The following is a 24,201-nucleotide window of genomic DNA, read 5'->3' as shown; positions in this document are numbered from 1 at the left end:
CAGCTGCAGGCAGACCTGGGTGAGGGACTGAGGACTATTCCTCCCAGGAGGTCTGTCGGACTCCATCACCCACCTCTGCTGTGGGTCCTTTCCAAAGCCCATTGTGCTGGGTGAAGAGAGGCATAAAGCTCTCCCACAGCATTTTGTCAGACTGCATATTTCACATTGTTTCACAGCATAACCAGTCCTATGTTCCCCAGATAAACCTCTAATTAGCGAGTCTTGGCACTGCAGCTGAATAGCAGTGATTGCGGTAGAGCCAATTGCTCACATAACACATTGGGTTCTATTCAGGCCCATATTAGTGCTATTTCTGTCTCTGGATCATTCACATAAACTCCACCAAGCACAAGACAGATCAAAAACCAGTGTTCCTCTAGATGCCCCTGAGCGGGCAAGCACTGCTCCAAAAGTGAATAGCACACATCAGAGAGGATATCATTGGGGCATGCCTTGATCAGGCTTGCACCTTCTCTAGTGTAAAGAAAGGTGGTGGGAGGAAGTGAAAGAAAAAGAGGATTTGGACATAGCTCTGAAAGAGGACAGTTAGATTAGGAAATAATGAGGGCAAAAATAGAGCAAGTAATAATCAGATGGATAAGCAATGGTCACAGCATGGACAAAAATATCAGTGGTTCATAACGCAGAACAGAGAATGGGTTTTGATGTATATAACAGCAAAAGGACATAGCGGTCCGTGACTGTCAGGAAGGGAGAACGGCACTCGCAACGCTGTGATCTAGGCGACAGGAGGGAAGCAAAGTCATTAAAAGGCTCCACTGTTCTTCCGATATTTGGTGATCCAACGGTGCCCCCGAGCAGCATACTCACCTGCCTCTCTGAGGGCATTTCGCATCTCATGGGAGTCGATGGTACCAGAGTAGTCACTGTCCACTTTCTTATAGATTGCCTGCAGCAGAGGGGAATGAGGGAATGCAGGGACGGCTTTTCAATGTGTTCCCACACAGCAATGAGGTATTAGGAGCACAGGCTTTGGCTTCCATAGCTGGCTAACAGCAGTAGTGAAGACATGGTAACAGGAGGCTCACCAGGCATTAGCAGCCAGAATGAAATCATCAGGACTCCTCTAGGGTTTAACTTTGGTTTGCCAGTCCATTCTGCAGCCCGTGCCCTGCCACCCTCCCTGCCCCTGTAGCCAGATTAATGCCAGGACAATCATGCCTACCTCTGCTGCGTCCACACCATCACTGTGCTGTGCGGACTCAGCCTCGGGTTTCTGATGGCTGGGACAGGGGCTGCCCCACCAGCCCAAGCTCTCACTCTTTGAAACGTTAATGAGCAAGGGCAATGTTTCAAGTAGCTACTGGCAAGCAAGGCAGACTGGGAAACACAGTCCCATGGGCTGGCAGCCTGCCTGCCTTCATGTTACATGGTGGCAGACAGGCCATTGAGGAAAATATCCTATCATTTGGCAAACACTGCAACAGACAAAGTCCATTTTGCTTAATATTTCAGACACGATGACAGATGCTTCCTACTGCCAGCAGGTTTATTATCCAGAATTAGATGCCACCCAGACCTACAGCTCAGACTGGAACTGGCTCTCAGGGCTTGCTTTGCTGGCACCTGCCCTAGGTCCAGTGTTTCATGAACCCAATGCCTCTTCATGAACCTCCAGGACAGATGCTCTGGGCTGACCAGCATCAAGTATGGTAGCAGCAGGCTTGCCTGAAAGGGATGTTGTCAAACAAAGCACGTCCAAATTTGACCTTCCCTCGGACTGCTTGGTTCTGGGTGAACTTCCTGGGATATTAAATCCTCTGCCACAAAAATAATTCAGCACTTCTACAAGATTTAAAAAATACAAAGCCAGGTTTTTGTAGGTCCTAAAAGTACCTCTTTTGTGTTTGCTGGTGCTCAGCTGGCTATGTAACATATTGCAACGGCAGAGATATGTTCACATGAGCTTTAATACAGCAGGCAGCAGAGAGCTGTCCTTGCCAACAATGAAAGAGGGTTAATCTGACTTTCCATAAGGTATTGCAAATTATGAAGAGTGGTGGGGCCAAATGAGGATCTGCTTGTGGCCTTTTAAATCAGAGGTGTTTCTGAGCCCTGGAACAAACTCCAACCATGAGAAGAAAGGCTTCCAAGTATATCTGCCTGTGGTGGCTTAACCCTGTCTCAGTTCTGGATCTGTACTTCAGAGCTGAGAGGGAAGGGGAGACAGTCAGAAATAACTGTGTTACCAAATACTTCTGAATCTTCATCCAAAGTGTCTTGAATTCTACAAGTCCCAAGGTGCCGGTCCCATTGGTCTGAGGATGTTAAGGCATGGTTCAAAAATCAGGATTCCTCTGTCCTTAGCAAAACTGAAGAGCAACCAGTTCTGATAAAAACAAATCACCCACCATAGTGTCATCTTAATGCCATACTAGTTCTCATTTGCAATGCATCTCCATCTCACACAGACATGCCCACAGCTTTCCATTTGCTTAGCTAAAGGCATGCCAAGATTTTTTTAGGCTATCTGCACTCTCAAGGATTGATATATGGAATTGCTAAATATATAAGCATGATTAGATCCACTCGCATTTTGTCCATTTAACAGCAGATTAGAGTCCTTACGGAAAAAAAGGACTTGCCTCGCAGCAGACAAGTGTTAGAAACCAGAGGCAGGAACTGCAGGTGAACAGCGAGAGTCGATAGTAGGCTAGACAGCCTTCCCCTGTGTCCTTCAGGGCCTCGACCATCCCTTCCTATGGAAAATTATGCAGAAACAGGGAGTTGTCCCCCATGATGCTGTACTTATTGGGTTGCCCTGTTGGGTTTGGGAGACTGTGGAGTGTAGGGCAAAGGCATCACTTCTCCTAACAGCCAGTGATCCACAAGATCCACAGCTAATCCCTGCTGACCTCAACTGACCATGTCATGAGACCAACATTAGTGTAATCCTGGCAGCATGGCTCTTGACCCTCCCGGTGCATTGGCTACCTTCCCAGCACGTCAAAGGAGTACTGGGCAGATGTGCTGACCTCTCCTTTTCCCTTGGCTATGCAAAGCTGATTAGCTGCCGTGTGTCCTACAAGCTATGCAGAAGAGGGGAAGGCACAGCACGCACTTGTAGCATTCCCCCTCTGAACAGGTTCTCCAGCCTGTCTCTGCTGCTTTGAGCTCTGTGCTCTATTAGCAGTACCTGACTTAGAGATGGCAGTTGAGGTTGTGCTTAAAACCTGCCTCCTGCCCAGCACGCTGTGTATGCATCCGAAACTGCACAGGCGCATCCAGGCATAAGGTCCCTGCTTCTTCTCCTTGCTATTTTTAGGGAAAAGTTTAAGCACTGAGAGATGCAGAGCAGGTGAGAGAAGCAGCCGATGATTAAATGGTTCAGGTTTCTGCCACCCTGAGCTGATAACGCTGCTTGGCTGAATTTTATGCCTCCAGCCATGTCCCTGAACAATGGAAGTGTAAACTTAGCCCATCTTGTCCAGGAGTTTTGCAAAGCAGATCCAGAAACTTTAAAGGTGATGAAATGACATTCAAAGGATACATCTAAAAGGCTGATCATCTCCCTGCAAGTGTTAATGTTGAATCCATCACTTTTAATATCATTTCCTGTACAAAAAGGGAGTAAAAACCCAAGTCAGAAATACTTCTAGATAAATATTTTTCTGCAGAAAACCTTGGAAATGTCAGCCACCTTAAAATCTTGTTAGCAAAGTAAATGCTCTGCCATTTCTTCCACTATTTCCCTTCAGCTGATTAACGTGGCTTTTTTGGCACAGGGGCAGGGGATGCTACTGCATTTGGTGGTAGTAAGCTTCTATCTGTCCACAGAAGTTATGCAGCAGCATAATAATATCTTCCCATGGTGGTCCTCCCAAGAAGGTACAGGGAATATAGTGCCTCTGTGGGAAATCAGCTGGCAGACCTTGGAAGGGGAGCACCAGGTGGTATTTCCCCCCCCACATATTACAGGTTCAACAAGCCAGGAGAAACTCAGCTCGGGGCAGACACAAACTCAGTTTTTCATCACCCTTAGCTGATAGAGCTGGGTTTTGTTAGCACAGATCCCATCTGTGTGCTAATGGACCCAGGCACAGACGTTCACTCTGCCCAAAGAGGAACTTTATGTCTTGTCATTTCAGCGTGTGCCTCTCGGCTCCATTCAATAGGAACTACATAAAGTTACTTACTCTTCGCCAAAACCCGGTTTAGGATAGTTCGAAGTTCAGCTGCAGTCACTTCACAGTCCTGGTCAGAAAACAAAACATACTTTAGGTGTTAACATAAAAATTATTTGAAACAAGCTATATTCATTTGCTGTCAGACATCCAGAGACTATTTTCCTTTCATGTAAACCCTGAATTATTTTCTAACACTTTATATTTACCATCAGACATCACATGGAGGAGATCCTCAGAAACCATGAATATTTCCTAGCCTTCCAAATGGGAAATAAGTGGTTTGTTAGGTGCTATGGTGACGTGACCCAGTAAAAGTTAACTTTTTAACAGGTTTGACTGAATTGGGTGACTACCTTCTTTCTCAGCTAAAGAGGTTCAGGAGAGCATTTGAGATTTTCCAGGCTTATGGAAACTACAACCAAACAATACTAAAATTGCCTTCTCAAAACTCAGAAAGGTCTTTCTAACTAACAAGATATTTTCCCTCTCTGATGTCAGTGGCTGCCTCTTCATTAAGAGAAAATCTGACATGACAGCCACAGGCTAGTACGGCAGGGATTCGCAGATACTGAGGTTTGTCAAATACAATAAATAGAGAGAAAGTTAAGCCAACAGTTTTCCGATTCCTGGGGATTCTAAACAAAAAGGAAGGAATTGGCCAACTAGGCAATTGTCAGAATTATACGCTAACTCCACAGGTAATTTATTTCACCGTGGGATAATATTTTCACAGTCCTCACTCCCATCATCCCTATTTTCAAAGTTAGTCCATGCCCTGCATTACCAAGGGAACAAATCACATTTTTGCACCAATAAAAGGAACAATGTAGTAAAACTGCTCTATTGTAAAATAAATTGAACTGAAGCTGTGAGTTAATAAAAGAGGAGAACTGCTTGGTTTTTTGAAGACCAGCCAGTAAAAGGAATCAGCAAGTCAAATATTTGCATAATCATAACAGAGAGGTCCCAATCTTTTTCTTTCACTTTAATCCACTTACCTCTCCAGAGAGCTTTTGAAACAGAGTCTTGAACTCATCATCTATATCTTTGTTATCAACATGAGGCTAGAGGAAAGACATGACCAAGAGTGTGGTTTACAAGGTGGTTCTAGAAAGCGGGCTGTGGATATCATAAAACAGCTTTACAGGGGACTATTTACAGCAATGGAAAATGAGCACTTGCTCTGCCGCAATGGCAAAACAGTGGCACTACTTAAATCAAGACCAGCCAGAGGCTGGCTTCATATGGGAGTAAATACTTTCTAAGACTGATGAAAAACCTTTCTTCTGTTAGGAAGATAGTTTTATAAAATAGCTGCAATGAAAGTGTTGCTGCACATGGCCATAGCAATTCAGCAGTTCCTTGGAAGCCTGCTTTTGCAGTTTCTCTTAGACTTCAGGAATACTATGTGTTTCTATGGAAAGGATCATTCTGTGCCCTCCCTGCCTTCTCCTACCTGTGCTAGATGGAAGGACAATTTAATGTGTTCCAGCTCAGTCTACAAGGGTGCAGCTTCTGTGCTACATAGGCCCAGGCACGTGAAAATGCATGTGAAACTAAGACACAGAAATATGTAAAGAATCCCCACAACCAAAAAATATTCCTTCTGAGCACAAAAACATACTGTGATCCCAGCTCAGGGGAGAAATAAAAATCTTGCCCCTGTTTTGCCCCCACATTATGAAGGAAAAGTCTGCTAGGAAAAGAAAGAATGATCTGCCAAGGTAAGACACTTACCTCATAGGGGTTTGCAGACACCACATCACCAATCACCCTAAGGAAAAAAGAAAAAAAAAAAAACAACAACCATAAATTATGAATCTACCATTTGCCTTTAAAATAATTAGCAAAACAAGCTGTTTTAATATAAGGTGGTAGTGAATGCACAGAACAGGCCTCCAGGTTTCCTGCTTCCCAGGCTCCTCATCCAACCTCTGTCTATCCCACCTCTTTGAAGATATTTTCCTTGGGAAATCCAGCCTTGTTGTTCTTGTCTTGTATCCAGACTCCTGTTTTTTCATTCAATGGCTGCTATTGGTACAACCCTTTTTAAAACCATATCTTCATCATCATACTCCCAAATCCTGCACTCTTTAATTGTGGTAACTTCTACTTCACAGACCTGAGGAATCTAGTTACCACTTGAGTGCTTGGTGGAGGCCATCTGAAGAGCCATGACCTCTCTACCAAGGATGTGTGTGTCACATATGGTAGACTACATAAGAAAATAGTTCCTAGAAATGGGACTGTTCTGCTGGTTAAAGGAAAAGATAGAGCACAGGATGGGGGTGCAACACCTGACCTTTTCCTTTATGTGCCTCACCAGCAGAAGAGGACGCTTTCCAGAAAAGATACGCACTGCGTTTTAGCCTGTTTCTCAGAAAAAACTCGCAGGCAGAACTCTCCATTTTTGTAAGGCTCAAAAGTGGACGGCACAATGAGGTATTCTCCCCGGGGCAACTTCATGCGGCTGGAGACTTCACGCAGGTTGACGTAAGGATCAGACCGAGCTGCTGGTTGGTTCCTTGCGAAGAAAGCACGGTTTACATGAATATCTGTGTTATTTTCCAGCTGTGGGAAATGTGTTTTTGTTAGAAACCATTTGACAATTCACTGGTAAGCCAGCCACCCTATTTCAATTTCAGTGCTTTAAAGCCATCTCAAGTTTTTCTTAGCATAAAATAATAAATCTGCGAGTGATGGCATAAAAGATAACCACCAGGGTTCTGTCATGGGAAACAGTCAGGAAGATAATTAGAAGGGGCAAGGATGTTCCTCTATACAGATTATCTTTTCACATGTCTCTTTACAATTTGTGATATAAAATAAATAAAAAGATCATAATGTGTGCTCGTATCTGGTCAAACTAGTACCTGCTGTACTTAAGTTGTCCATGTATTGAGCATTTTTTGCTTTCATAGGCTGTTTGTGGAAAATTTAAATTTCAGAATATTTTTGAGCAAGTTATGGTATGGGATAAATCTCCTAATTGCATAGGAACTGTAGTCTCTAATTTCTTTAAACAGACAGAAAAGAATAGTAAACAAGACAAAGTAGCAGTCGCAAGGGTGAGGCATTTGGGGTCACATTAGCTGATTTACCCAACTTCTATTAGTAATACTAAGGATATTCCTTTGGATTATGTGTAAAATAGTACTTAACTTTTCCTTAAGGCCAATATACACTTAAGCAAGTGAAACATTGCATAGGTCATGAAACAAAACACCGATGTAAGAAGAAACAGTAGTGTAAGAATAACATCTCTGCTATAAACCTCCTATTCATGACTTTTGCTCCACAGGGATGTCTTTCAAAAAGCATGATTCAATGATGCACAAAAAGTGCTGTGTGGTTGACACAGGGTGGGGAACATTGCATACAGATAAGGTTTCTGGCTGTCTAAGATCAAAGCATACAAAGATGTTTCCAAATATTTCATAATCATTCCGTTTTTCTGTTGTAAACTGTAGAAAAATACGGGGGGGGGGGGGGTGTGTCCTCTTTTGTTCTGAAGGTAAAATGGGATTTATTATTTATTCAACAGCCCCATCCTTCCCCCTCACTCAATCTTAAGCTAAGTGGGACTGCAAAGATTAAGAATCCAGATCCGTATCTTTTTCAATCTATAAAGTTCATTTTCCCTTTGCATCAGCAAGGCTGTTAAAAGAGCACAGTTAATTGCTACATGACCACATATTCATTTACTGAGAGAGAAGAAAAGGGCTGAAAAGCCGAGGAAAAATTGGAAGTGCAGGCTGCTGGACCTCAGTAATGAATATAGGCTATTCCTACTGCCAGACACCCCTGGGGTCTCTTTCCTCAGGAATGAAAAGTCTCTTTACCTCAGTATTGACATCTGGGAGGATTAGGGAATGTTGAGCAGGGCTTTTTCAGTACCAGGAGCCTCAGCTCAGAACTATGAAAGGAATGGATTCACAGAGTTTGGCATTTCTTCTGAACATTAGCTACATTTTCTCAATTTTAGAGTGCAGACACTGTTCTGCCTTCACCTGTACTAAATAGACAAATTCTGACCTCTGTTATACAAACTTAGTGGAAGCCAGATTTCAACAAGTATAGATGAAGTCAAGATTGGGACTAAAATGTCTGTAATAAATGCTTGTGCCCCAATCCCTTGGTTATTCGGAACTTGAGATATCGGTCCAGTGATCCAAGAACAAAGCCCTCCAGAAGAGCTATCATTAGTAAGGAAGAAGTCTGCCTGGTAGCTAAATTCTCCACTGCAACAGGAGGGAGGTCCCCATCTGGAGGGTAGAAGTCTTCAGCAGAGACTACATACCTCCTCAGGAATCTGAAAGGAAGAGAAAGAGCTGATGTTAAAGGGCTGCTACATACCCACATCTATCATTAGGAAAAAAAAAAAAAATCAGATAGAGCCTCCTTGAGACACTTTTTTTTCATTTTCATTTACAACCACATATTGTACTATCAGTTATACATAAAGTTCTAGCTTGTGCTAGAGCTGTTCCAAAGGAAAAAACAGGATTTTCATCCAAAGGAATTAAATTGCAACATTTAATTGCTTCTCTCCTGATATGGTGTTGTGAATGATACTATTGGTTGGAAATGTTTGAGTAAGACTTTAAATGTTCGGTCAGGAAAGTCAACAAGTTAGCCCCACTTTGCTAACCGAAAACAAACTGAGAATTTATTACAGCAGACCTAAAATCTACTAGTCTACTGTTACTGGAATATGATAAAATATAAGGTTACCATCACTAGCAACCAGCCTGAAGGTGATGAGATTGTTGTAAGGCAATTGTAACAAATTTCAAGATTTGGTCCACCCTAAATTAACTAAATTGCTATGTTCATTTGTACCTCTAAATATAAGGTAGCTTTTCCAAAAGCAATCAGTTGTCTTAAGAGTATAGTTTCCAGTGAACACCACAGAGAGTGTCCTCCCAAGTCACGAAAGAGCTTTTGGAACTATCGCACATAAAATGATTCTGCGGCCTGAGATAGCCCCTGGAGACCTCAGGTCTTGTTCCTTATAACGAGCACACTAGAAGGCCAGGAGCTCAGTGATGGGCACCCTTACAGTTATTGCCAGTAGGCAGTTTGAGCTACGTGACTTACAAAAGCTTTGCAGGGCAGGTAGACTTGAGCATACACCTCTTCACCTTCTCCTGCACAGAGATCTGCTTTAGGTCACCATCCATGCTGTCCTAACCAGACCTCCTCAGCCACAGCATCAGCTGCAATGATGTAAATCTACAACAGTGTGTGACTCAAGTAACTTGGAGCATAGCTGAATGTCTGCCTGAGATGACTTAGCAGCCATGCCTTTCAAAATAAAGTCTTCATCTTGTTAAGAGCCACCAAATCTACCCTACTGTGGAAAAGATCACAGGTGGGATGAAGCAGATGTAAAGCACAAAAGCTCTGCTAACTTCTCCAGGGTTGTACTCAGTGATATGAGCAGGCAAACATCCTTAATGTGCAAATTCAGGATGCCAGTAGGCCAGGGTGCTTGGCACCATGCAGATGGCAACTCAGAAATGTGCTCAGTGAGAACCATTTGTGTATGCAGACACTTAGGCACTAGGGAAAACCTTTCCTAGTTTTGAACCATCCTGCACAAGACATATTAGCAGAAGTCAGCCATTCCCATCTGCTCCCACCTGTGCTGGTTAATGATCTTCATCCAGTGGAATCTACACAACATTTAAGTGCTTTTCTCCAGATACGATATTGGGAATGATAACACTGGTTGGAAATTCTTATATTTGCTTCTCTCCCCTCATATCACAGAAATTAGAGGTGACACTGTAGTTTTTTTCCCTACAATTTTTAGAGACAGAAGCAACACTGGCAGAATTAGGAAAGAAAAAAAAAAACAACCCAAATTACTGAACCAGAACAATAGCATGGCAGACAATGAATCAAACCAATTTTCAAATGCAAGGGAAAAATAATAAAAAAAGGAAAGTGACTACTGAGCACTAACGATAGGCTGTAATCAGAAACACTTATCTGGAATTGCCAGGCACCCTGAGCCTGCCCCCATTCAGATTTTGTAAGAGAAGGCTCTCAGTGAGACTGTTGCTAAATTATTGCCTCTAGTTTTACACTGCTCTCCTGTTAAAGTGGGACAAAAACCGAGCCTAAATTTATCTGAATCTTCCCATATTATGTGGGTCAGGAAGAAATGAGAGAAGGATTTGAATTATCTTGCAAAATCCAGTTCTTATTGAAGTCTAGTGCTGAATGTCAAGAGGTAGCACATTGCTAATTTTTTCCAGCGTAACAGAACAAAGAATAAAGCCTTTAATCAGGAATGAACTTTACCCGATAGAGTGAATAACCAATACTAAGCAGAGCTTCTCCCATTTTCTTCTGTCTCCTGCGGTTCTTCTGCATCAAGCCCACCAGTATAGTACAGCACGGCTCATCCAAACTCCCTTCATGGTCATCATCTGGTTTGTCCAACCGGATTTTAAACTGGGGATTGGTCCAGTATGTTGCTAAGAATTCCCAAGGTGACACAAAAAGGAGGAGATTTTGTTGTCATTATAGCCCAGGTGGCTGTCTCTAGAGTTACAGAGAATACCTCTTTGGAAGGACTTTTGCCTGGAGTTTTTCCAGCCCTTTCCATTACAATATATGGTTTTATGTTTTCACAGCTATGCTGAATATCAATTGGAGCCACAGCAAATCAAAGCACCAAGGTTATTTCCTGGAATAATGACCAACAGGGAGGAGCTGATATCGTTAATTCCAGCCAGTCATTTATCTCCAGGAAATGTGCTTGGCCAAGGCTGTTATTGTTGCAAGAGGACCAAATGCCAGGCAGCCTCTCCAGAGGTCTAACCTGAAAATGACTGGGAAACAACACTGTCACTGAACTGTCACACTTTCCTGGCCTACCCACCCCTTTGGAGGATTACTCCAGCCAGTAGCAAAAGCCGTGTAAGCAGGAAAAGCAGACAGAGAAAGAAAGAAAAGAATACAGCCATGAATTAACTGCTTAGTGAGTTGGTAATCCCTGACGAGGAAATAAGTGTGAACTAGATCTTCATTTAGACTGCCAAGCTTTTGCTTGCTGTCTAAACCCCACAGAAAGAGCTGAACCTCCAAGCCCTTCCCACCAAAGCCCCCGCCAGTTAACAAGATTTTTTTTTTTATAGTTTTGTCTGGTATTTCACCAAATGTCCACTTGGCTGGGTCTCCACCTTGGTAATTCTGGCAGCCCCCAGCAGTTGAACCCCGTCTCCACTGTCCGTTAAACAGGGTCAGGTCCCATTTATTGACCTCGTTGCTTGTCAGTGTGTCGGGAGTCAAGTTGCAGATCTCAAGGCGGGTGAACTGCCTTTGAAAATCCGAAAATGCCATCCTGGTGCACAAAAAGACCAGGGTTAGTCCATCAGCCTGCAACAGCCAAGGCAACTGCAGATGAATGTCTTTCCCAACAGGGCAGCAAACGTCGGTACTACAGAGCTGCCCAAAGCCCCATTTAATTGAACTTTGAAACTTGGAACTGGCTTTTGGGAAACAAAATTTCCCACTCCCTGAATGAGCTGTATCTCCTGGAGACAGTTGTTCTCAATGGCTGTTACACTTCATGGGCTCAGTCACCATTTTCTGTCATCCCAGCTGTGGGCATTCCCTTGTGGATCATGCTTCATAAGTAAATTCACTAAAACTGGTGGAACAAAATATGCAAGGAGATGCCATTTAATGGGAGTAAGAGTTGGCCCTTACGAAAGCATCACTCTGTAGAAAAACAGTCTCAGTTTGATGTTTTGCTTTAATTCTATCATTGATGGGTTTTTTTACCATTCTTAGTAGGTTTGCATGAGTGACAGACCTTGATCACTTCATGCCGCAAGCAGAGGTCTGTTCTCATTTCTTAGTGCCTTATGGCCCGTATAGCTGATTGCACTGGAAGACAGTGGCCATTTATCTTTCCAGTCTAGGACAGAGTGACATGGGTTCAGTACTGATCCATATAATCAGCTAACTGGGAAGGGCTTTCCATTAGGTCTGGGTAAACAGACTCTTCCCAAGCTGGTAATCTAAACTTTTTCATTAGTGTGTAGCATTTAGGCAAAAAAACAAACCTCAAAATGTAGAGCAGCTGAGGTTCATTCTTGCCACCTCATTAATTTTATTACCATCTGGTCTCTATATTTTGGATAAGCACTGAGTTATGCAAGCTCTAATAAAAGGTAATGTTTGAACGGGAAGGGAGATAAACAAGAGACTAACAAAGCACGCATGTCATTATTAACCCCCTTGGTGCTGGCAGTTTCTCCCCATCCAACTGAAAGGACTGCTTCAAGAGCATACATGCACATAAAATGTCTGAAAGATTAAGCTAAATGAACAATTCTTACCAAAACTCTCCATCATCTACTTGCTTATCCAGAGCCTGTTTTTGTTTGGGATCAACATAATTCCATTCAGGAGCACTGCAGACAAAGCACAAAAGCAAGCTGTTCAGTTGTTGTATTTTATTCTACAATGAGATCAGAGAGTTAGGGTCTCTCTTTGGTTACAGCTGATAAGGGAGTATGTATTTCTTCAACAACTAGACCTTCTGCCCCTCCCAATGGCAGTACACACTGCAACCTGACTATACAAGGCTGGAATCAGACTGCAACCGTATTTGCAACAAATAAGCCTTAAACTGAATCATCACTGCCAGGTGCCAGAATGTACAAATATTGCAGACTGGCTGGATTAGGTAACACACAGCCTGAAAGTCGGGCAGAGCTTCTCCATTGTAAGATCTATTGGGATGCCTGATATTCTCCCTAGGGAAATGATATAAACTCCACTGTTGGGGTCCCAGAAGAACAAGAAAGCAAAAAGGTGGAATTTGAAAATGTACTGCAGATAAACGGCATTGCTCCTTTCCCATTCTGATGTTAACGTGCAGCAAGCTGGATTCTGCTCTGATCTGCTCCCACGTGGCAATGCAGTTCTGCACCTGCCTCTGCAGGGTTGTCCCATGGTAAAACAGGTGTACCAAAATCAGGATATGGCATGTGTGCATGCCTGAGGCACCTTACCTTGGGGCTGAGCAAAGCAGCTCTGACAAAGGTAAAAATAATTGTAATGTTTATCTCTATTTTCTATCCTTAAGTATGATACGACACCAGCACCAGGACTGCAGTCAGTCAGGACAGGAAACTGAAATCTCAGTGTGTTGCATGAAAAAATATATTGTGGCCCAAATGAAAGTAAAATTTATGCCATTCTAAATATAAAAATAAAAGAGGTGTCATCACTGCCATTCTCCTGAGATTCCAAGATAGTTAAAGCCCAGACAGTTTCTGAGAGATTTTCAATCTTCTGGGTCCTTAGCTTAGTCAACATCCTCATTTTTTCAAGATTCTCCAGTAGAAACCAAATACTGGTCTGATTTATTGCCGAGCAATCTTAGAGTTGAAGCAGAGGCACAATAGTTTATCTCTGCTGTAATTCCCCAGAATGGGATTGCTTTGCATATTCTACTAAGGTCCCGGCACCATCAGTAGGATCAATCTGAGAAAAGTTGTCTTGCAAAATGACATGGATACGGCTTGCATTGGGCTGCTCTCGATTAAAACATGGGCTGTTCTCTCTTATTAGAAAGCTCTGCCTGAGGCAGGGAAGAATGTCTGCTGGGCAGAGTGGATCAATATCTAACCTTGCTAATAAATTAATAGTGTTTTATTCCAACTGATTTAGTATCTCTCCTAAATGTGCTTTGTGATTGGATTAACTGCATAGCCCCAATTTAATTTTTATAAGATACCAAAATACACTGAAGGCAGAGAAGCAGGGGCATATAAAAACCTACTTATCACTCCAAGCTCCAGTCCATTCCACGTCACCCCAGGGATTTCTAAGCCTCACTAGTTTCTCTGGCCGTCCTCGGTAATATACCTAAAAGATCCACAACAAACAGAGCCTGAGAGCTTCCATTATTCCAATCATCACAGGGCAATTGCTTTTCAGACAGGATAAAACACGATTTGTACTTGAGTGATGCAGTCCATTACAATTTGCAATAGGTAAAAGACACCTAGATGCCTTCCACCCTTATTTTACATTATCCTGTGCCACCAAGTGAGCCATTAGCTGCAGCACTCACCCTTTCGTATAAAGACAGCAACCTGCAAGGAAAAACATCAGCTACAAAACAGCAGAATATCTACCTCCTCGAAAGCAGGAGACATCACACAACACAACAAGGTTGGAAAGAGGTTATTTGGCATGGACACCTCTGTAATGATTCCAGTTTCAGAGGAGCAGGAGTATCTAGGGCCCACTGTGAAGGTGAGACTAATGGCCAAGCTCATGAAAGAGGTTTTTACTCCTTTCCTATTAGCACTGACCGGCAAAGTACACGCTCCCACCTCGTGCAGTACGAACACGTGTGGAAATGCTGCCTCCTCTCCTGTTTCTCCTTTCCGTACCTTTCATTTCAGTAACACCTTGGCCCACCTCTACATTTTGTATTCCAGTCTATTGGTACAAGCTGCAGACTGCACAGTATACTCTGTATAACTACCAGTAACAGAGCTTCTGTCCTGCGTAAGTACTACAGGTACTTTCTTTTTTCTGTAAGAGGGTGCATAAGTTAGCAAAGTTTTTATTTGGTCACAGAAAGACATCAGAAGATTGAAGGCACTGCAGCTGGTTTGTACGATGGCCCTAGAGAGCCTGGCTTACCTCTTCTGCTCCAGTGACAGAGTAAGCGTGTCCCTTTACCAGCTTCAGACTTGTGATTGCTTCTATTTCAGCTGCAGTAGTTATCTGGGGCAATAAAAGTATACACATTTAGGACTACATATTGTGTATGAGCTCAGCTTTCACGAGCAAATTAATATGGGGGAAGATATCCAAAGTGGTATGCACAATGAATATCAATATTCTTGATGCAAAGTATATTAAATAGAGGTGACATCCACAGCAAAAGTTCACCTCCACAGTTTCATGCCCCTAAATATGCAGTCCTAGCACAGCAGAAATTCAAGAATGTACAATGAAATCTAAATCTAAATCCAATTCCTAGCTCAGGTAACAGACCCAGTCACCTGCAAAGCCATATTCATGTGAACTAAGTTCTAGCCTGCCTCAGTTGAGATCCATAATATCAAAATTTGAACTCTGGCAATCCCATATGCCATGAAGCAGGATTTCAAACAAGATAATGAAATGGGATGTGAAAGGTGTGAAGTTTCCAAAACTTGTACAAACATCATCTGCAACTTGAGAGAGTTTGTATTACAGGTGTCAATAATCTTTAGGACTGAAAACCAAAGCCAGAATCAGACTACAGGCTACAACAAAGTGTCTCAAAGAGTTTTTTATCTGGCAGTTGAGTGTCTGGAGCTGAAATTACACAGAATTTGAATGAGAAAACATACTCAGAGAATGAAAACAGAGTTCTGGAAGACCAGTCCCCAGTATTATCACAGGCTGTCTTGTAAAAAGGGAGGCATGATGAGAGTTGGTTATTTAGAAACTCATCCAAAGTTTTTATAACAGAAATCAATAAAAGTCTCCCACCAATTGTAGTTTGCTTTTACTTCAGACCTTCCTGTCTATGTCTAACATTGGTCTGAGCTTTTGTTACAGTATGGACCAGAGCCCAGAGAAGAGGAGTGAGGAGAGTAAAGCGGCAGCAGCCTCTTACATCTATGGAACAGCCAAGCAGTGACCCAGCTCTCAGAGCCTTCTGGATGATTTGGTACAGGTTTGAAGGAGCCCTCCGCAGCTCATAGGACTCAGAAATGCCTCCAGTAAAATCCTCAAAGGCCTCTATAGTGGACCCTCCTGCAAGAGCTTCATAAGAGCCATTCAACCTGTGGGAGAGATGACAAGAACTACATAAGGAGCCATCTCCACCTGTAAGCATTAGCAGTGCAGAAAGAAGGGTTTATAATGTAGTATCTCTCAGTCCATGTGATCATCAGTGTGACCTGGGGCACCAGAAGTAAAGCCCCTTGAACCCGGCAGTTGGCAATACCCTTTATGGACCTAGAGGGAACTGTAAATAATGGGTGGAATGGAGGCTGCGTTTAAGTGAAGTGCATTGTGTCTAACACCACAACCATGTGGGCAGTCAGATTCTGCACGCCCAGGACCGCTGCCTCCTGCTTAGCCCCCTTACTTGGCATAGGCCTTCTCCAGCAGCGCGCTCCAGAACTCGTTGCTTTCCTCCGAGTGCACAAAGAGAAGCTTCCCATTCTTGGTGGGCAGCCTGTCGTCCACCACGACGTCCACCCACTCCCCGTACTGCCAGAACTGATGAAAAGAAGAAAGGAAAACATGATGAGGGCTGGTGTGCACATGATAGCTCCACACTTCCATCTTCCTACCCCATCACCTGTCATCAGTTCCCCCTGGATAAGTCACTGTAAGGTTTCATTCCCATGTTGGATTCCTCTCCCTTGTAATAGAGGCAAACTCTTCCCAGCCCTGTGAAGCACTGAGCAGGCTTCTTAACCCTGTATTAAATTTTGCTGATAGGTAATATTAACAGCAACTTGTTGCACATAACATCTGGAACACTGTCTGTGCTCCATGCAGAGCTTACATGATGAACAGTCCAGAAAGCTAGCGTGTAGACAGGATACTCTAAAGTATCTTTTCTTGTCTACTCTTTTAAGGCCCAATCCACTGGGGAAAAAAAAAAAACCAATGCCCCTGTAAAAATGCTGCAAGGAGAGGTCACCCAAAAGGAAAACACTCGATAGTGCTAATCCCTTCTGAAAAGACTGGGAAATGTGTGAAACACTGCTAATGCTAATTTTTTGCCTGAACACTAGAAACATTTACTCCAGAATTTGATGCAGTCCTGAAAGGAAAGAAGATAATTCACACAATAACCCCCTCTGCTGAGATGAGCTGGTGGAAGGGATAGGTATGTGCTCTGTAACACCTGTCCTCACCAAAACACCCCCTTTAGCTTTGCAGGGTGAATCCCTGCTGCTCACACCTGAGCCTAACCTCTAGTCAAAGCAGGTTGGCTCAGTCCCAACACACTGGGTCTGCAGGCAAGGAAATCCAGGTGAGGGGAGGAGAGGGAAGGAACTGCATCAGCCTGAATTCACTCTTGACAGTTGGCAGCAACAGAGCTTGGCTTGACTCACAGGGCGTGATGGTTTGGCTCAGTTTACAAAACCTGTATAACTCACCAGAGCCCTATCAGCTGTAAGACAGCAGAACCTAGCCAGTGAGCAGGCATCATTTAACATTATTTAACTCTGTTCTTCTTTTCTTTCCCTCTCCCCCACCAATTTCACTTACACACCATAATTCTTGACTATTTAGCCTGTGCCAAACACACAAAAAAGCTGGGTTTAGCTGAATACGAGCATTTTCCTCTGTTATTCTCAACACCCTGATCATATAGGTACCTGGAAGTGAAAGATCCCAGCATAGTCCTTCTGGAAACTCTGAGCCTTGGGAACAACACGGTACAGAATGTCTGGATTCAAAGTGAGAGATGCAATGGCAGCTAGGAGCCAGCAATCACCTAAAACCGCGTACATTACAAGACAGAAAAGTATATTAATAAATAGGGGTTTGCCGAGCTGATCCTTACACCATTATGCCACACTCCTATCTAGACTAAAATGCCAGCTTTAAGTGCTTTGCAGGGTCCTGCCAGACTCAGTATTGGTTCAGCAATCCATTCTTGTTTTGTGTTACTTATCTCTTTTGCTCATTTGCCACTCATGCAGACCACATAGGTATCTTGGGGCCTCTGAGGCTGATCATGGTGGTGATTTCAATGGTCTAGTTGGGGCTTTGCTATTTTGATTTTTTAATGAAGCTGTGAAAGCAGGCTGCTTTATCTAAGCTTGTTAATGCCTTCAGGACACCAGGAACATAGCCAGAGAGAAAAGGCATTTGGGGTATGTGGGTTGCAAAGCCTGGCTGGGCAGCACAGAGTTAATGACCTACAGTACTTTAACTAGACCCAAACCACCCCACCTGGGAGGAGCAAGGGCTTAGAAGGGCAGAAGAGGACAAAAGTTGTGGGTTGATAGAAGGGTAGTGGGACTTCTATTCTTGTCTTTTGGAGAAGATTCAATGGATAGCAGGAACATTTGGGTGGCTACTCCTTCTAAGCCCTTCCTTTGAAGGTCTGAATTGGAACCAGCACTTAGGGTTATTACTACAGATTTGCCCATGAGTGTAATGGAAGCAAAGTCTCCTGGGAACTCTGCAAGTAGGTTAGTCCTTTCTCTGGCATACTCCTTACCCTGGAAAGGATGAGGATGCCCAGCCCTCCCTGGAGGCTGCGTGCCAGGTTAGTGACCTGCTTCTTGTGGGTTGGAGGTTGGGGAAGTAGAAGCCTCTCTCACACCAAAGGTGGTGCCCCTGGGAGACTCAATGACTCGTGGGTTTGTTACAGTATTTGCGTACTGCAAACAGCAGGAAGAACTGTGATTCTGTGTTATTTCTGAGGTGTGCCGAAAGTCTAGGAAAACAAAACTGCTCTGAAGGTACTAACATTTTCCTGGTTCCCTGTGGATTATCTGTGCCAAGACACAGTTTCTTTGTGCAGGTGCATATTCTGCAGAAGGAATTGGCATAACAGCTCTTTGCTTCAGTGGAAGTAAGCTAAAGGAGAAACCAAGGAAAGAGTTTAATCTGTAGCATGATTTAATATCTTAGAGCAGCAGTTAACTCTTTATATTGACTTGGGCTTTATGATTTAGTGCTGTGATGAGTATAACTGTAAAAGTAAGATGCAGGGACTTGCCTGGCGCTGTGTGCTCTCTGCTGCCTGTACCCCCCTGGGAAGTACTCAGATGCCTCCTATGAGCTGAACAAGAAACAGCTGTTCCCAGTTAGGCAAGCAGTGACTTGAAACAGCTGTAAAGAAGCACCCCTGGTGCGATGACCTGTAAGGACCTGAGCTGGCTGATTGGATTATGGGTGCAAAAGCAGGATCTACCCAGTGTGCCAGCCTGGGCATTTCCAATGAGGAGGGAAAACCTAGTATTAGCATGTGAGGTGCTGCTTGAGCCTTCCCCCAGGAAGGAACTTAGCTGCCATATTCAGGAAAGGCTATTCAAGCTGGAAGGGGGTAGAAAATGGCTGAATTACCTGCTTCTCCCCATCCACCTGCATTTCTTATGAGAAGAGGTTAAAAAAATTTGTCCTGCTCATCCTATGCAAGTGAAGCTTGAAGAGGCAGCGTGAGGCAGGTTAAATGCTACTTTGCAGAAAAGTTGTTTGAGCCGAGAGCTCTTGCTTGAAAGGTAAGATTTCCTCTGCAGAAGAGAAGCTAAATTAAAATAAAAGGGTTGTGGGATGTTTAAACTGGAAATGCTGTGTGTATAGAAGAAAGAGTCTGAAAGCCTCGGCCTCTGGAGCAACTATGAGCAAAAACCTTCTCGAGCTCATCTTCAGCCTAATTGTTTTACAAATTATTTTGCATTCTGTGGGAGAGGGCTTGACTTACTGGCCTGGAAGGTTCCTCCCAGCCTTAGGTACCTATGTATAAAATAAGCAAAATTGGGAGAGCACAAGGGGGGGGGGGGGGGGGAGGCTTTAAGAACCTCCTTTCCCAAGAAAATGCAGGTGCAGGAAAAAATGAGACTGCGACCACTCAGATCTGCTTTGTATCTATTTCTTTGAGGCTTTCCTTGGTACAAATGTATGCCTTATGCTGTTATAATTTCTGCTTTTGCTTGGGGAGGTAGAAATAATGGTGATAAGTCTGGGGAATGGCTGTTCAGAGGAGGAAGATGGAAAACTGTATAAAGTTAGACCTGAAGCCCTCATTTTCTCAGCTACCCCAGATATTCTTGCTGCCCTGGCTGTTCCTGGCATGCTGTGAAGTACAGAATACTATTTCTGAGAAGGTGGCAGGGTGGGGGTTCTGGTGTCCCTGTTGTGTTCCTCCACCCCCAGTGAGACCAGAGAAGGTCTGCAGCAGTGATGAGTTGGTGCTCGCCCAATGTGCAACATCTGGAAGAGTTTCCCTTTCCTGGTCCAAGCCAAGTTTCTATAACCAGTGAAGGGAAACTACTCTGGGCTTTTGCTGAGGATGGTGTATGTTTGATGAACAATTAGGCAGAAGAATCAATGAAATGAGAGGGGTTTTCTTAAATAAGTTATTTACTTCTCTGACTCAGAACTAAACAATTTCAGAATCTTAACCCCAAAAGATGCTAAACGCAGCATGAAATCCTTTATGGCTATCTTACGGTATGAATTAACTTCTCAGCATCTGGGAGAGCGAGTGATGTTGGCATTGGTACTTCTGCCTCCAGCAAACACACCGTGCAATCTAGCTTCCCAGGGAAGCATTAGGGGCAAGACTGCTCAAAGCACATGTGGAAAGACTTGTGTTGGAAGAATTGCAGTGGTGAACTTGGCCTTAAAAATAGCTATGCCTGCCTTGAGCAATGTGGAGTTCTAGCTCTAAACTTAGTTGGGGGCCTAATATCTTTGGCTAAGCTTGTGGCTGAACAAATATCAACTTTACCCTCCGAAAGGAACTAGCTGGGAACTGGCTGCTGTGCAGTAACTTGATAAAAAGGAAGGTTTGCACGGCATGCCTAGATGCAGATGGTTTGGGGGCATCTTTATATACAAGCGATACGTTACGTTCAGGTTCCTGTGATATTGGCTTTAAGACAAATTAAAGAGGATGCAGGAACCTGTCCATACCAAGGAGCTTCCAGGATGGAGCCTAAACTGCACATGTTGTCTCTTATCTTCTTGTACACAATAATGGGATCGTGGCCTATTAGTAAGTTTTCTCAGCACTACTGGATAATATATTGCTAGTTCTAAAAAAGTACAAGTTGACAGTACATGTTCCTTTTTTCAAAGTTCAACATAATTTTGCCAGCAGCAAATTTCAGAGTTTTGTTTGTGGTTGTACCTACAGGATAGTGCAACAGCATAAGCTCCCTAGAAAGGCAGTTTATGTAGGACCACTCAAACTTGTCCTCGTTCAGCTGCAGGTTCTAAGTCATCTTTCAAGCTGTGAGGAAACTATTTGATTCCCTTCCAAAAAGTGAATTTTTGGAGGAAGAAGAAAGGAGGCCAACTGACCAATTAATTAAATATTTAATTAGAATGTCTTTCCAATAAGTTATAGTCAGAAAAATTACAATATCAAAAAGCATTTCTGCTCATTGTATGCATTTGAAGTTGTGGCCTTTTAGCTTATAAAAATAAATTTTTTAAAAGTGTCCTCAACATTAGCCCTGCAAGGCTAAATCACCTATCGGCACATAAACTGCTTTCTGCTCAGTCTCATATTTCATGAACAAGTTTCAGACAAGTGCCAATTACAGCGTTTACTGCTGCTGCTGAATGTGCTAAAAAGAAGCCAGCTTGGTTCCTGAATCTGAAGTCATTTGTAATGTTGGTAAAGTGCAATTTTTTATTTTTTTTTTTTTTTTAAATTTGAAATAAGCGATTCTGACCTTGGATTTGTGGTGGAAAGGTAAACGTGAAGCCTAGCTCTGTATGTGTGTATGTGTGTGTATATATATATACACACACTCATAATCTTGGAGTATTACTTTGGCTGTTAGTGCACTTGAAATAAAATCACTTGCTGCTCACAGATGTACTGAGATGGCTCGTGTTCCCAGTGCTATGCAGGCGCCTCCTGGTTTACAGAGATAATCGAATTGCTGCGGAGAATACCGAATCCTTGGTGACCTGGGAGCTGAGTGACTCCTCTATATTGATGATGTTTACCCAAGCACACTGCACTCGCAGAGGCCATAAAATAAATGAGAAATTTGATTAGTTTCAGTTGCTACAGAGCCACGTTCAGTTTCTTTTAGCTACCATGAAAGTGTCTAGCCACAGAGCATCTAAACTCTTCATTGACCTAGTGATCGTGAGTTCAAGCCAGAAGTCCGAGTGTCTGGTTCCAAGATCTAACTGGACAGCACAGAGGCATTTCTGTCCTGACTGTACTCTGGCTTGTTGCTATTTCAGCAATGCCTGGTGTTCAGAAGGGATCCAATACAATCCTGTGGCTCTTGCTTCCCGGTTTGTCAAGCAGATTTGACTCTCAGCTTTAGTCTCTGCTGGAAGCCCTTCTTCAGAGCTTGCAGTACCTGGGGCATCCTCCCAGACATCAAGGAAGCACTGACCCACTAGCTTTATAATTTCTGGTAGCGCAGGCTGTTCCTGCTTTAAGATTTCTAAAGAAGGCTTCTTAAAGTTTTCTATGGAAATGAATTAAGCTCTGCAGCTGTTTACAGAAAGCTGAAGGGGCACCCAGCAAAGGAACAGGCTTTCTTCTCTTTAGGGTCTCAGAGGTGTCAGTGATGTATTTTTTGAGATCTAGGGAATATATCTGCTAGAACAAGGATCGCCAGTACCCCTGGGCCCAGGGGACTGAACATCAGAAGGGCCATATATTAATGTCTATAGCAAAATAAGTGAACAAACCCAGTACTATTAAGCACTCTCCTGCCTACAGGAGCTCCAAAGGCTCCCTCAACAGATATCAGAGCTGTCAGGCTTTGGTTTGTTCTCCAATCTACCCGCAACCTTCTCAGATCTGCCCGTGAGACAAGACGCGCACAAACCAGGCATGGGGTGGGTCCTCAGCTGGCGTCAACTGGTGCGTCTGTGTTGGCTTCAGGGGATTTCTCCAGCTGACAGCCCAGGCCAGGGGAGCTACAGTGCCTGGAGTAAGTACCCTCTGAGCCTTCAGAACAAAAGACACCCCACGAACATAAACAGTGTGGATCTGGAAAGCTTATATTAAACTGAGAGGGTTTGAGTATGTTTTATATTATTTAAGTTAAATTTATGTCACTTGCTGCTTAAGAACTTCTGCAAACTATTCTGGGGTTAACTTATTCAGACAGCTGCAAGAAAAGTTCGTAAGTCACCTTTAATAACTAAGGCTATGTGACTGCATTTCAAGTTGTTACTAAGCTATCAAAAAGATATGGTTCAAAGAACGTTTAAAATATTTCAAGTCTTTCAAGTTCCCATCAAACTTCCCAAGCTGATATTCATCTGGCTTACGCTGTTGTCAAAGAAATAAGTTTAATGGAGTGAGACTAACTCTGCGTTTTCTTGTTCCTTTTGTTCATATAAACCCAGACCTGCAGTGTTATTTTTAAAAGTAAAGAAACATGTCAGAGAAGATTATTAAAAATAGGCTCTATTTCCCTGAAGGGTCACATACGTGGCTTATGTAAATATGTAATCAGGGTCTGTTTCAATAGAAGTGTTTTACATGAGGGCTTTAGTAACAGGGACTTTGATATTCAAGGTATTGGATCAAATACCAAAAAAGCATAGTATGCCTCAGAGATGTAAAGCAAATACCTGAACACTAGAAGGGAATTCCCATGCTTATGTTCTGAAGTTTGTTTTTGTGAAGGGTCAGTGTGCATAGAAGCGATTGTAAGCAGCCTTGCAGAAATAAATTGGATTATCTTTGATTATTTTATCTTTTCTTTGAAAGCAAGAGAAAAGGAAGTTCCTAACAAAAGCAGAAGCAGATTCTGGGGACTTTTCTTCTAGGTTTAGGGGTACCTTTCAGGACTAGCACTTGGGGTACTGCCCACCAAAGGCTGGCTTGGGAAAGCCTGGAGCCAGGCACTGTCCTCAGATTCACAGGAGGGTTTTGGATCCAGTTCTGTTGTTACCACTATTTGCTGGATATTGGCATTGGTCTGTAATGAAAGCTCATTTAGCACAAAGGACTGGGACTCCACAGAGACGTTCAGGAGGTGACAGAAATAAAAAGGGGCTCAGGGTATTTGCATTCAGTTTCTAGGCTTAACACAAATAATGCTTTGACCTCTTCTAGTTTAAGAGCAAGTACAATTCTTCAGATCTTTAGCTTGTAAACTGCCAAGGAAAATGAGGTTTTACTTCAGGCATATGATCTTTTTTTTTTGTTTTGCTATTATAGAAACTTCCCAAATTGGAGGTGACAAGAAATGTCACTTTTATTACTTATCTGATCCATTCTCCTAAAATACAGTAAGTGATTTCCCCATACTCTGCTCCAGCATCCACTGAATAAATATCCTGGAGCAAGTGTATGATTGGGCATCTTATTTTTAGCATTTGG

At 43.1% G+C, this 24,201-nt stretch overlaps 1 protein-coding gene across 1 annotated transcript in view; it reads right to left on the bottom strand.

The window, feature by feature from the left end:
• Nucleotides 1-24,201, bottom strand: part of CAPN8 (calpain 8) — a 31,319-nt gene that overhangs the window by 2,009 nt on the left and 5,109 nt on the right. Inside the window, exons 3-18 of the mRNA XM_009917069.2 lie at nt 17,528-17,646; nt 16,279-16,412; nt 15,802-15,970; nt 14,835-14,918; nt 13,960-14,045; nt 12,509-12,583; nt 11,345-11,505; nt 10,461-10,636; nt 8,449-8,460; nt 6,508-6,719; nt 5,886-5,922; nt 5,147-5,212; nt 4,158-4,215; nt 3,512-3,576; nt 2,211-2,279; nt 832-910 (exon numbers count right to left, since the gene is read on the bottom strand). Of these exons, the coding sequence (XP_009915371.2) occupies nt 832-910; nt 2,211-2,279; nt 3,512-3,576; nt 4,158-4,215; nt 5,147-5,212; nt 5,886-5,922; nt 6,508-6,719; nt 8,449-8,460; nt 10,461-10,636; nt 11,345-11,505; nt 12,509-12,583; nt 13,960-14,045; nt 14,835-14,918; nt 15,802-15,970; nt 16,279-16,412; nt 17,528-17,646 (1,602 nt within the window). The remainder of the gene's footprint in view (nt 1-831; nt 911-2,210; nt 2,280-3,511; nt 3,577-4,157; nt 4,216-5,146; nt 5,213-5,885; nt 5,923-6,507; nt 6,720-8,448; nt 8,461-10,460; nt 10,637-11,344; nt 11,506-12,508; nt 12,584-13,959; nt 14,046-14,834; nt 14,919-15,801; nt 15,971-16,278; nt 16,413-17,527; nt 17,647-24,201) is intronic.

This window comes from Haliaeetus albicilla, chromosome 13 (genome assembly GCF_947461875.1).
Source record: "Haliaeetus albicilla chromosome 13, bHalAlb1.1, whole genome shotgun sequence".
In the NCBI taxonomy this organism is placed as follows: domain Eukaryota; kingdom Metazoa; phylum Chordata; class Aves; order Accipitriformes; family Accipitridae; genus Haliaeetus; species Haliaeetus albicilla.
The sequence above is the reverse complement of the archived record's forward strand: the minus strand, read 5'-3'. Positions and strand labels throughout refer to the sequence as shown.